The sequence below is a fragment of the Eleutherodactylus coqui genome, chromosome 13 (assembly GCF_035609145.1).
Source record: "Eleutherodactylus coqui strain aEleCoq1 chromosome 13, aEleCoq1.hap1, whole genome shotgun sequence".
Taxonomy (NCBI): Eukaryota; Metazoa; Chordata; class Amphibia; order Anura; family Eleutherodactylidae; genus Eleutherodactylus; species Eleutherodactylus coqui.
In genome coordinates, this window is record NC_089849.1 from 39,425,072 (window position 1) to 39,438,622 (window position 13,551).

The following is a 13,551-nucleotide window of genomic DNA, read 5'->3' on the forward strand; positions in this document are numbered from 1 at the left end:
GTCTTTGGGGTATATTTACTTAGACTAGCATTTCATGCGCCCTTATAGGTAAAGTTAGCGCTGGCACAAGTGTGACAAGTGTATTACCTTTAGCGCATCTAAGCGGCGGTGTGCGACAAGTCTTGCCGACATAAGTTTTAGCTATAATTTCTGCCAGGAACAGAGATTCCTAATTTGAAGAATTGAACTCCGCACTGAAAATCGGCTGCTGTAATTGACAAGATGCGGATCCAAAATCGGCTCCGCCAGTCCATTTTTGCAGTGGATTTTCTACAGCAAGTGGACAAGATATTGAAAATGATGTCCACTTTGTTGCTACTTTAGGGTTGATTCAGACGACCGTATATCGGCTGGGTTTTCACGCCCAGCCGATATACGGCGTCTCTCTCTGCAAGGGGAGGAGGCTGGAAGAGCCGGGAGCAGTGCTCTGAGCTCCCGCCCCCTCTCCACCCCTCTGCACTATTTTCAATGAGGAGAGGCGGGACGGGGATGGAGCTAATTCCCGCAGCTTAGCCCTGCCCCCGTTCCGCCTCTTCTCATTGCAAATAGTGCAGAGGGGAGGAGAGGAGGCAGAGAGGGGGCGGGAGTTCATAGCACTGCTCCCGGCTCTTCCAGCCTCCTCCCCCTGCAGAGAGAGAGACGCCATATATCGTCTGGGCATGAAAACCCAGCCGATATACGGTCGTCTGAATCCACCCTTAACTCCAGAATCACACGACTGTATTTGCGCAGTGAATAGAACTTATTGATTTCAATTGGGTTCATTCACAAGCGCGTATTTTGCGCGCACAATTCTGTTAAGAAAAATAATACGCAGCTTGTTCTATTTCTTTTCCTGCACATTTGCATGGGGAAATAGAATATATGGAACTCATTACACTAATTGGCCATCTCAAGTGCATCTCAAATGGCACAAAAATTACAGTAAAAACTGGAAGAATGCAACACCTGATGTGCAAATATGCATCACAAGTGTTAATCCGGCCTAAATGCCATAGATTTTCCATGTGGAGGGTCCACAATGAAAATGTGTGGCAAATCTGCCCCGTGTGGATATACCATAAATATGGCCATCAACAGGGCGATGAGCAATAAGTTACCCAGCTTTCTAGAAAATAGTTGCTGGTTGATCGAAAGTCATTTGGTATAAAGTCACAGTCGTTCGTTTTGGAGTGACTTGCGAACTAATTTGCATGGAAATCCCTTCTATGAACGATATCTCGACAAAGAACTAAAAAGCAATCATTGCTCTTGTCTAAAAACTAACAAACAGCGGTCGTTCCTACGTGTCAACCACTTTTCCAAGCGACTATCTGAAGAATATTGGTCCGTGTAAAGGTACCCATAACAAGTGTTGGTGGCAGAGCTTTCATGCAGATATATCTGTACACAGAGGGGTAACTTGAAGCTCCCGGGCACCGATGCAAAACTTGTAACAGGGCCCCCAACTATAATGCTTTATTCATAGTACTGGGTTCCCTATATGGAGAAGGGAGGCCTTATGGGCCCCCTAAGGCTCCTGGGCCCGGGTGCAACTACATCCCCTGCATCCTCTATAGTTACGCCCCTGTCTGTACAATCATACTCTTTACGTTCAATATCTGGGTCATTTACTGCCATGATAGGCATATGCAATGGGCGGACCAGTAGATGGATCTGCAGTATATTAATTCTATATGTTTGTTGGGATGGCTTGCAAATAATTGGCAGGAGTTTAACAGCCAACACTTATCTATTAACCAGTGCACCTGCGAAGAACATGTCTTGCTTTGGTGGACTCATTGTGTCCTGTGTTACAGCTATATCCCATTTATTTCAATAGGAGCTATGTAATGCTTCATTTTCCCTGTGGAGGTGCTGCAGGGAAATCAAACCCTAAATAGGAGTAGAATCTTGCTTCTAATATTGGTGGCGACTTTTTCACAGTTTTAAAGGAACCTTGAAGGTTGATCAGAAAAAAAGCAGAAACACATATTTTTCCTTGTAGACACAACCTTTCATTGATGCAAAATGATTACAGAAGAAAGCCAGCATGAAAATCAGATGTAAATTATTATTGTATCTTCCTGTGAAATGGAGCCAGGCTGACTGGATGTCGTTATACTTAGCAATGTAGTAACTGGATGAGACAGGAGAACATTGTACTCAATGCAGCTCAGTTTCTGCAAATGTGATGTGTTATATTACATCATTATTAGTACTCATTTAGGCAATGCCAACCTTTACACTGCTGGAATAGATGCCAATTAGCTGATACCCAAGAAATGTTCAATGTGTAATTATTTCATTATACTAGTCATGAAAATGTTAAACTTTGGGTGTCAATTAAACATATTCCCCCAAATGATTCATACCCTTCAACATTTGAAAATGGTCAAAGAGACAGAACCACAAGTTACTGCCAAGATGCCCCTCCAGATTCCTCGCATCAGAAGCGTACATTGCCTCAGTCCAGAACCCGCATCAATGGGTAGCAAATTGGGCAAGTAATTAAGGTCCCTAAAGACTGGACCTCCAGAGTGTCAGGGATAAAAGCATACAGTGCCTCAATCCATGTCCGGTTTCAAAGAGTAGAAAACAAAAATTGGACATCTGCTTAAGGCCTTTAAAGACTGGATTTCCAGAGAGCTAGAGAAACATATGATACTTCAATCCAGGAGAAGATTCAAGGGGAAGCAAACTGGGCAATTGCCCATAACTCTTAGAGACTCTGCCTCCTGAGTGCTAGGAATAAAAGCATATAGTTCTTTAATCCAGGGTCAGTTTCAACAGGTAAAAACTGGGCAATTGCCTAAGGCCCTTACAGACTTGACCTCCTGGAGCAACTTGAGAGTGGCATGCAGAGGCGTAACTTGAAGCTCCTGAGCCCCAATGCAAAATCTGTAACAGGGCCACCAACTATAATTCTTTATTCATAGTACTGGGCTTCCCATATGGAGAAGAGAGGCCTTATGGGCCCCCTAAGGCTCCTGGGCCTGGGTGCAACCGCATCCCCTGCATCCCCTATAGTTACGCCAGTTGTGGCATGTATACTTTAGTACCTATACATTACCCTAACTACTCTGAACTACCAGGAACTCTAACATGAACCCCTTCACTGCCCCTGACCATCAAAATCTTTATCATTTACCTCTTGCTTATCTTAGTCTTGCCTTAGACTACCCTGCTTTCTCCTCAGATGCCCCTGAGAGTTCCCACCACAAATGATCCCATCTCAGCCTCAGGTGTCCACACAGTCAGCCTTTTATAGATTCACTTGGGCTGGACTTCCTTTTTTCATCTATCTGACCAGGTTTCCCATTTGCCCCATGTTTAAAGTGGCCCTGAATATACACATTAAAAAATGTTTTGAAAAATAAACATAAAACCCAATAATTTCGTGTAAGGGACTTTCTAAACCTAGGGGCCCAGTGTCTTCTAGACCAAGGGGCCAGTGCCTTGGATTAAATACTACTACCTCTTCTCCTTAGATGGAGTTACATTTTGCAGAATGCTAATACATTTTTTCAGTATGATAATACTATAAAAATGCAGATAACAAGTTCAACATGAATTGTGTCCACCTCGGCTATGCTATGTGTACAAATAATAAAAACATACAAGTGCCAAGCAGATAGATCCAAGTCACTGACTGGTACCTGACACCTCATTGCCCTTTTATCTGCCGCCTGCCTTTGATCTGCATCATCAAAAGAACCTCAGATGGTCCTTACCATGCCTAGATGAAAACCTTTAGTTGATGGTGTCATTCAGGAACATCACAATAGGCACATCTTTGTATTCATCTTATATGGCAGTGGTCTCTAACTTTTGTTACGAAATTACAACACCCAGCAATGCTGACAACATGCCACTGATAGTGGTATGGTTACTGCTATATGGAGACTTCAGGTCCAAACTAATTTTGGGTGGTAGCCAAAAAGTTGCGTACAACTACAGTAAATCTTGTGTGTAGCCCCAAGGCATTGGTCTCCGACCTGTTAAAAAAAAACATATTACTGTAAACAACGTCTGTCAGGGTTTGCTGAGTGAATTCAAAGAACAGTCATCCAGTCTAAACTTGGCCACCAACGGAGTGGCGAGTGGTAAGTCACTATTCATTTTGTTTCAGCTTATTGAAAAAATAGTCACAGTCAGTCGCATTTGAATGACTTGGGAACGAATTTGCACGGAGATCCCCTCTATGAATGATATCTTGGAAAACAACTTGGTAATAATCATTGCTTTGCATGTACGACTGTCGTTCGTACACTTTATCGACTTTTCTAAGGACAATAATACCTTAAGACATAGTCGTAAAGTAGTGACAAACACACAAGGATATTAGTAAGATAAGCATAACCCGAAAACTATTCTTGTAAAAGTTATATCTTGCCCAACCTTGTTCTATTGTAATAGACTAGAAATGCTCCAGGCGTGTTTCAGAGAGGGATGATAGTCACATCTGTTGTTTTTCAACAGGTGGGCAAAACATACTCCGTAGATAGACCGTAAAACAAATGCTTAGATGAGAAAAGAGGAAGGTGCACAATGAACACCCTGAGACCCACCCACTCTCCTCCTATAAAGGTGACACAGGAGAGTAGAGAACTCAGCCTCTTGCATCCTCCCTACATCAAGGTGATACTATTGTGGTACTGAGTACTCCAGTCTCTGTATCAACATCATTGCTGTTCATCATCGGTGGAAAATGTCTTACTCCAGCGGTTATCAGTTTAAAACATCCAGCCAACTAATGCCAGGCAGTACCCGAGGCACCAGCTATGGAGGATTCAGCAGTGCCTCCTTGTCCGGAGCTGGTTTTGGTGGAGGACTGTCATCTCAAAGTGCCAGGATGAGCTACTCCAGCTCTTCCTTAGGTGGCGGTGATGGTCTTCTGCTGGGTGGGGAGAAGCAGACCATGCAAAACCTGAATGATCGTCTGGCTTCCTATCTGGATAAAGTGAGAGCTTTGGAGTTGGCTAATTCGGAGCTGGAGAAGAAAATTAGGGAATGGTATGAGCAGCATCATGCCGCCAACAACACGCAAACCCGAGACTACTCCAAATACTTCCAGATCATCGAAGATCTCAAGAACAAGGCAAGTTACTATCATGTATTACAGTGCTTAAATGTGACCCATAAGGGTTAGAGATACTAAATGTAGATGCATGTTAGTGCATTGTGATAAATCTCACCTAGAAGGTCTACTGGCAACCTGATGTAAATCCACAGATAGTAACAATGCAAAACATCCGTGATATCAGAGAGCAGTGACAAACTTACCTCTACTACATCTGTAATATGATATACTCTGTACAGAACATGACATGTCTTTCAATGTGTTAGTCATATCAAAAGGTCAAATTTAGAAGAGTCTCCATAACTTGGACAATCATCAATGTCCTGGGCATACATAGAGATTCCAATCCTCAGGGTTGAAAGGGAGACTAGAATGAAATCCATAATTGTTCTCTCCCTGTATTTGGACCTGCTCCTTTAGAATATCAGTGGTGGTCCCAGGTCATGGACACCTCAACTTTTTTGACCTTGTAACCCATTTGATTAACATTTTTGACTATGGACACAAAGGATAAAACAATGTTGTAACAATAGGGATGCATATATATAGTATTACTGTTCCGAATTCAACGCAATGCCTTTCAAGATGGATATGGTATATTACCAGTGTTTACACAGAGCTGGCGCCCCGGGGCTCTCTGTGAATGAGATACTTTCTCTTCATGGATATTTTTCCATCATGTTCAGCTTACAATGAAGAATAATAAAAAAGCTACATCCCATAAAAAGCAAACAATACGAATGTTTGTGCAACAGAGTCAAAGAGATCAGAGGTTAGGAGAAGACAATAGTAAAGACAGAGAACTACTGCAAAACACAGACAAAGACGAGATAGTACTAATGCGTCCTTATACCCTGGTTGTGTCTTTACATAGCTTGTATAATGCATATGTATCATATTTGTAGATCTAACATGCAACTTAGTCAGAAGAAAAGTGGTGAGGACAATTATGAAAATCTTAGGAAAAGTTGATAACCCCCATAACAACCATCTGAATTCTTCTTGATTTTTCACATCTGGGACAACACCATTATCTACAAGGGTGAATCAAAAAGTAATGCCTCCAAGTCTATAACTTTTTATCTATTTGAGTCACTGTGAAGGACTGTGGACCTCATATAGGTGTCTTTACTCTACTAATGTATGTTTGTCTTTTTCAGACTCACTGATTATTAACACGGATTTAAGGCTAAAACAAAGAACTGTCATTGAATTTCTGGTGAAAGAGGGGTGTGCACCTAAGGAAATCCATAATAGACTGAAATATATGTATAGGGATGCTATAATAGACATTAGCGATGTGCAACGTTGGATGAAGAAGTTTCAAGCAGGATAAACCAAAATTGCAGATAAGCCAAGTGGCCGTCCATCAACATCAGTCCCTGATGAGAACCAACAATGTGCCGATGAGTTGATTCAAGGTGACAGACGCAGCACAGTTCAGGATTAGAGTTGAGCGAACGTACTCTGCCGAGCTTGATGCTAGTTCGAGTATTAGCGTCTTCGATGGTGCACATTACTCGAAAGAGCATCAAGCCGTGTTCGACCCCGCACCAGTTTTTGGCTCCTCCCCGCTGTGACATGCCTGTTTTGGCCCCTCCCCGCCACAACGCAGCGTGCGTTAATGGCAAATTTTTTTGTCTGGCAGGCAGGGGAGAGAGAGAGAGAGAGAGAGAGAGGAACCTAGAAAGAAAAAAAAAAAAGCTCGGGACCCGGCATCCCACATACAAAAATGCTCGAGTCTCCCATTGTAGTCAATGGGGTTCGTTACTCGAGTAGAGCTCTCGAATTTTACAAAAAGCTCGATTCGAATAACGCGGACTCGAGCATTTGGGCGCTCGCTCATCTCTAATTAGGATGTTTCTGATACATTGCATGCATCTCCATAAGCATTCTGCAGCCGATTATGGATTTCCTTAGGTGCACACCCCTCTTTTGTCAGGAATTCAATGGCAGCTCTTTCTTTTTGCCTCAGATCCATGGTACTAGTCACTCAGACTGAAAAAGAAAAGCATACATTAGTAGAGTAAGGACACGTATATAACCTCGTTCATAGCCATTCACCATCACTCAAATAGATAAAAAGTTACAGACACGGAGACAATACTTTTTTATTCATGCTCATACATTTCCATACATTATCCCATGGCCTTTTTATAAATGTATGTATAAATCATAGAATGGTGTATAGTCTTTCTGTTTTTGGAACTTCTTCTCAATCCCTGAGAACTTCCCCACTACCGGTGCAAATAATTCCTTTGGGAGTTCCAGACATGGTGGAGATGTGCTACTACTTGACACACTTGGCTTGTTAGACACATGACAAGTAAGCGACCCTACTTGTATGGCAAAGAACAGCTCTTCACTGCATCCGAGACGCATGGCAATGTCTTCTCATGGGTATTGGAAACATTTTTTTTTGTGATGACAATTGACACCATATATCAAGCCCTAAATAGCCATAAAAAAGATTGATTAGTATTCCTTGGATAACCTTTATCATACTCATGGTCGTAAAATGTAAAAGGCCCCAACATTTCTAAATATAATTAAGACTAGACAGTGGTGTGGAGCCCCGATGGCTCAATGGTTGGCACTTGAACCTTGTAGAATTTATCTTGGGTTCTAATGATAGACAACATCAGCATGGAGTTTGTGTGGGTTGATTGGACACATTGGTTTTCCCAACATACACCAAAAACATACTGATTGGTCAATTGTCTTCTTGTGAAATTGAGCCTCACATCATTTGAAATAGTACATTCTGTATATTACCTTTAATTCAAACCCAGGTATAGCCAGAGTCTTCCGAATCTCTTTTGTAGGTCTTTATATGCTGGTGTTAGAAATTTGGATCTGAATAGCTTATAATTAACTTATCCCACTTATACGAGGTAATAAAATTAGACATGACAACCCACAAACCTATAAAAAGGTTAAAGATGCCTCATCTGGCAGTATATTGCTTGTGTGTGATTACTATTAATATCAAGAAGACTGAACAAAATCATTTTGCTACTTAATGCTTATATAGACACATAAAGTTAACCACATGACAAATCCTTTTTGCCTAACAGATTGTCATCGGGAATACAGACAATGCCCGGATTGTTCTCCAGATTGACAATGCCAGGCTGGCAGCCGATGACTTCAGAATGAAGTGAGTGTGAAAGTTTTGAAAATATATGATCATTTTTCGTAATTTTACAGGTGTTGGTATTCACTAACATGAGCTTAATATTCATATGAAATATATGCATCTTTCTACACTGATATCCACAGAGGTATTTTCAGCACAACATACAATAGGTCTCATACATTAGTACTGCACAGGCTTTGGAAGAAAACTGCTTGGCCCATCCAGCTTCTTCTCTAGTGCGCTCCCAGGCATTACAGATAGGAAACATATAAAATACACAAAGTATTGTTTAAATAAGAGAAAAGACATCAGGGGGACCCAGAGGAGACATGAGGGGCACCTGCCCTAGAGCCTCCACCAACTACCTTCCTTCCTTTCTCCCAGTAACTACGAATATGGGTCCTATATACACTGCTAACCTCCAGATTCCAGAGATGGAATAGGGCCTACTCTATATGTGAACAATATTGCAGGTGATCCCTTTGCTACCATGGTCACTACAGGTCACCATACAGTCAACTATCTTAAAAGATTATGATTTTAATGAATAATGACATGTATTCATAACAAAAGTATGATTATCATCAGGTATGAGAATGAGCTGGCTCTACATCATAGTGTGGAGATTGATATCAATGGTCTTCGACGTGTTTTGGATGAACTGACCCTCTCAAGATCTGACCTTGAACTGCAGCTTGAATCCTTGACTGAAGAACTTGCATTCCTCAAGAAGAACCACCAAGAGGTAAGAAATATGCTTATATAGTATCTCTAATGGATATTTTATCCCTGCAACATACCTGTATAACTACAGGAATGAGTAATGTATTTGTGTTCCATCTGCATAGGAGATGAATGCCCTTAAGGGTACCACTGGTCAAGTGAATGTTGAGATGGATGCTGTTCCAGGTGTGGATCTCAACAAAATTCTGAATGACATGAGAGCAGAGTATGAAACTCTAGCTGAGAAGAATCGCAAGGAAGCTGAGGAGTGGTTCCTCAAGAAGGTAGAGCTCTTTTTGCAGAAGACTGATGGCAGGAAAAAACCACCTGGTCCATCTAGTCTGCACTTATATTATTCTTACCTTAGGAGAGATATATGGATTTCTCAGGCATGCTTAAATATACTTACTGTTGATTTTCCAACCACATCTCCTGGAAGTTTGTTCCAAGCATCTACTACTCTTATAGTAAAATAATATTTTCCAACAATGCAATTCATGCATCTATATTGGATTTGTTTACAAAATTCTCTGACCATGTTATATTACAGAGCAGTGAACTGAAAAAGGAAATCACCATTGGAGCACAGGAGGTCCAGACAAGCCGGACAGAGATCTCAGACCTTAAGCGAACACTACAAAGTCTTGAAATTGAACTTCAGGCTCAGATCTCAATGGTAAGTTAGTACGAACCAAGCCATAACTATTGCAGTTGTTATTTATTACAACATCCAGAAGCAACCTATAGAAATATCTTTAATGATTTCCATTCTACTATCTCGTCTCTTGAAGAGAAACTCTCTTGAAGGAACATTAGCAGAAACAGAAAATCGCTACTGCATTCAACTTAACCAACTCCAAGTCCAGATCGGCAACTGTGAGGAACAGTTGCAACAACTCAGATCTGATGTGGAAAGACAGAGAGCAGATTATCTAAGGCTTCTGGACATCAAGACTAGGCTAGAGATGGAGATTGAGACCTACAGACGCCTACTGGACGGAGAAGCAGGGTGAGTAGGATGTGCGTGGATGAGACTTTAGTATGATTGGTAAACCTGTCTGAGATGTCCACCCAAACATGGAGCCAAAAATGGTCTTCTAGAAGTGGGGGTCCTGTGAAAGGTTAACTTGAATATAAGGGAAACTAAAATCTATCATAGAAGAATCTGGTACAAATAAAGGGTGGTCTGCCCAATGAAGTGTTTTTTGGAGAGGTTTCACTGTACAAGATGACAGTGGTATAACAAATATGCAATTTTTATATTCACAGGTCCATCCCTGTACAGCCTGCCAAGTCGCAAGCATCATCTGTTGACTCCAAAAAAGGTTAGTGTCATGTCCACCATAAAATCTGGTGTTAAGGAGCATACATACATTAGAAGGTGTCTTCTATGGGGCCCTTGGAGAGAGAAAACTGGTTGTCCTGTGCCTTTCACTATTGGGTTGGGGAGAACCAGTGAAGGACTACCCTTCCTAAAGGAAATTGGTTCAAGTGTCATGGAAAGTATATGAAAGGTAAACCCCATACCTTGTTACCTATACTAATCAATCAGAGATCAGTTTTCATTTCTTAGTCTGTTCTTTAAATAAAACAGCCTTATAAGAAATGTGTTTTTATCTAGACATTGAATGCCCAAGAACTTTACCCATGATATCAAGAAACTTTCCCAAAGTTATGGTGATATTGTCATAAAGGGAGCTTTGAAAGTTCCCACACTAAGACTTCTTTCGTGCCCATAGCAACCAATCACAGTGCAGCTTTCATTTCTTATACTGCTGAGGTAAAGTGAAAGCTGTGTTGTGATTGGTTGCTGTGGGCTATGGCTAGCTAGTCTGAAATAAAAAGTTCAACTGAATCAGCCAATTTTTTCAGGGGAGTTCTTTATCTTGCACAGACTATAGACATGTAAAACTTTCTTCTCCTCCTTATGCCACTTTATGGTTGGTACTATACTTCTAAGCCAATATTTTGCATCAAAACCAAGGTGCGCATGTTTAACAAAAATGGCATAGTTTTCAAATACTCTTTGTCACATTCTTAAAATCGTTGACTAAAGAGTTGAATTTGGCACCGCCATGTTTTTTTTGGCAGCCATGCTGGACAGATTTTCTTTTAGACATTGTGGAGCCAGGCTACTACTCTGTATATTTGACATTCGTTCAATGAACCTTTTTGTATTTTTTGCTCTTACATCAATGTACCATGTACAATGATGAACAAACTAATGTTAATGACAAACACTAACTCGCATCATCGTTCAGTACTATATTTCGTTGCGGATGCATATTTTTTCTCGATAGCTATATATTGATTTAACAATTCATCCTGCACACGGTATAGTGAGTTGCAAAAAATATCTGATATTTCATAAGTTGAGCACAATTTGCACTATTTTTTCCAACTATTGTTCTACCCCAATATATCAATTTTGATAATAAACTCTAAATATTGGCCTATAGTGAATTCAAAGGGCAAAAGTTCTGAGTGGCTATTGGATTTACACTGTCCATGGACATGAGATAGCTGGCAGCTTGCTTGGCTGACAATCACCTCTACCAACTCAGTTCGACAGCACGTAGGCTTATTTTGGTAGAAAGAGGGGAATAAGCTGTTGACAGACACCTCTGTAAAAACAGGGTCAACCATGTTGAAATCCAATGTGTTCTATCTTTCTTTCCTCCATCATCTGCCTTTGGGGGAGAATCAGGCTAACCCCATGCATATCAGGCTAGTACTGCTTAGGGTAGGAGTGTTTCCAAAACTTACAAAAAAATATTGATCAATATAAAGATTTCCATTTGTCTATATTGTATTTTTTTCCCAATTCTGATGAAATCTCATGTACCGTAGACTAATAAATGCTCCTCTCAACTATTTCAGATCCAACCAAAACGAGGAAGGTAAAAACAATAGTTGAAGAGGTCGTTGATGGGAAGGTGGTTTCCACCCAAGTCAAGGAAATTGAAGAGCACATACAATAATGGAACAGTTGGGCGATGACACGGACAAAACCTTCTAACAGCTACAAAAAAATCTGATCATTTCAGTTTAATTACAGTTATATTGATTGCAACTTTCAAGTACTATTACATGAGTAATTGCCAGCCAAAGGAACCTGTACCATGACCCATCAATCACCATCTATAGTACTGGTGTCCTCTCATGTGGTAGATGCAACCTCTGCACCTTCGTTAGTTAGTCTGAGGTCCTAGCGCTGTAATTTACTTGCATAGTAGTTGGAAAGTGTCACAGTAATAACCCAGATGTAATGTATTTTAGTGACGCCATTTTCCATGCTCGTCTTATGACCTTACACAGTATAAGCTTGTAAACTGTAACGAAAAACTGGAATATTTGGAAGAAGATGTTGTGCCTGTGATCATTTGACTTAATAAAGCATTACAATAAAGTATGTGTGAATCATCTTGTAGCATCACAACAGGGAAAATAAAGCTTTACAAAGCACCTATTGATTTTACTGAATGCTAGGGGTCCTACAGAGCAGAGAGACACACTTGATGCATCTCACACTTCTATCTACCTAAGGTGAGATCCCAATTCCAACAGTCCTTGTGTCACGATTACTACTTTTAGTAGTACACCCTTGTGCATGTGATCTTCTAACATATGGTTATCTGGTCCCTTTGCCAGAATGTACTCTTAAGGCCCATTTGCATGGGACAAATGTTGGGCAAATTATGCCCAACACTAGTCCCTGCACATACTCGCTCTCGTGCTGCTGCACAGGAGAGAGTATTGTTGGCTCGCTGCAGGGTGGCATAAACAATGGATGATGAGCTGAACGATGATCATTCAGTGTAAATAGCAGCCGTTCAGTATTGAATGGCTGCTATGTGAAGTGAATGGAGAGGTACAGGGGAGAGAAAGGAGAGTAATCTCCTGCAGCCTCCCCGCTCCCTACTGGCTGCTCTGGTAGAGAGCTAGCTATACTCATTTCTGTGCAGCCGCATGGGAGCGGGTATGTGCAGGGACTAATGTCAGGTATTGTTTGCCCGACATTCGGCCCATGTAAATGGGCCTATAGGTTATGTTCACATGTAGCGGAATTGGTGCAAATTTTCTACAGTGGAGAATCCTCACCAAAATCCATGTCAAATTCTGCAAAAACACATCAAGATCTGCAGCATTGGTGGGGATTTTGACGTGGACCGTCACTGGGTTTTACAACTCCAATTGAAAGCGCGAAATCTGTTGCAGATCCAAGTCAGAAACCGCGTCAACTTCCGCATACAATTACGCTGCAAGTTTTGGAGTGGATCCGCACCCAAATTCTTTAAATTTCAACATACCCTTATAATACTTGTCAATGGGTGATGTCAGATTTGGTTGACAGTGAGTGGTGAGGATCAGCATCAAGAGCTGAATCTAGGAAGAGCCGGAATGAGAGAAGGGGGGCAAGATCTAAACTATAGAATGACATAGTCTAGTTGGACATAGTCTAGTGGGGCTGCAGCTGCAAAACTATGTAGCTAGCCCCACAGACATGAGGACATGACAGCTCCTCTTTCTGAGAAGATTGCTAAGAATGGATGGGACTTGTTTAGTCATCACTTAGAGACTATAATATGTGTTTATTTTCTAACCAATTAACTAGCAACCATTAATG

General features: G+C 41.2%; 1 protein-coding gene across 1 annotated transcript; it reads left to right on the forward strand.

The window, feature by feature from the left end:
- The first annotated feature begins 4,514 nt into the window (after nucleotides 1-4,514).
- LOC136588427 (keratin, type I cytoskeletal 12-like) lies at nucleotides 4,515-12,333 on the forward strand. The gene is made up of 8 exons (XM_066587622.1): nucleotides 4,515-5,080; nucleotides 8,140-8,222; nucleotides 8,790-8,946; nucleotides 9,050-9,208; nucleotides 9,475-9,600; nucleotides 9,716-9,933; nucleotides 10,194-10,249; nucleotides 11,805-12,333. Exons 1-8 carry the CDS (start codon nucleotides 4,691-4,693, stop codon nucleotides 11,903-11,905), a joined length of 1,290 nt encoding a protein of 429 aa, XP_066443719.1. The 5' UTR covers nucleotides 4,515-4,690; the 3' UTR covers nucleotides 11,906-12,333.
- The last annotated feature ends 1,218 nt before the right edge of the window (nucleotides 12,334-13,551 follow it).

Bases quoted from the DNA above. Each gene is read 5' to 3' on its own strand.
- LOC136588427 (XM_066587622.1), top strand. From the start codon at position 4,691: ATGTCTTACTCCAGCGGTTATCAGTTTAAAACATCCAGCCAACTAATG. The intron at 9,601-9,715 runs GTAAGTTAGTAC...CGTCTCTTGAAG, and splicing joins TTCAGGCTCAGATCTCAATG to AGAAACTCTCTTGAAGGAAC. The intron at 9,934-10,193 runs GTGAGTAGGATG...TTATATTCACAG, and splicing joins CTACTGGACGGAGAAGCAGG to GTCCATCCCTGTACAGCCTG.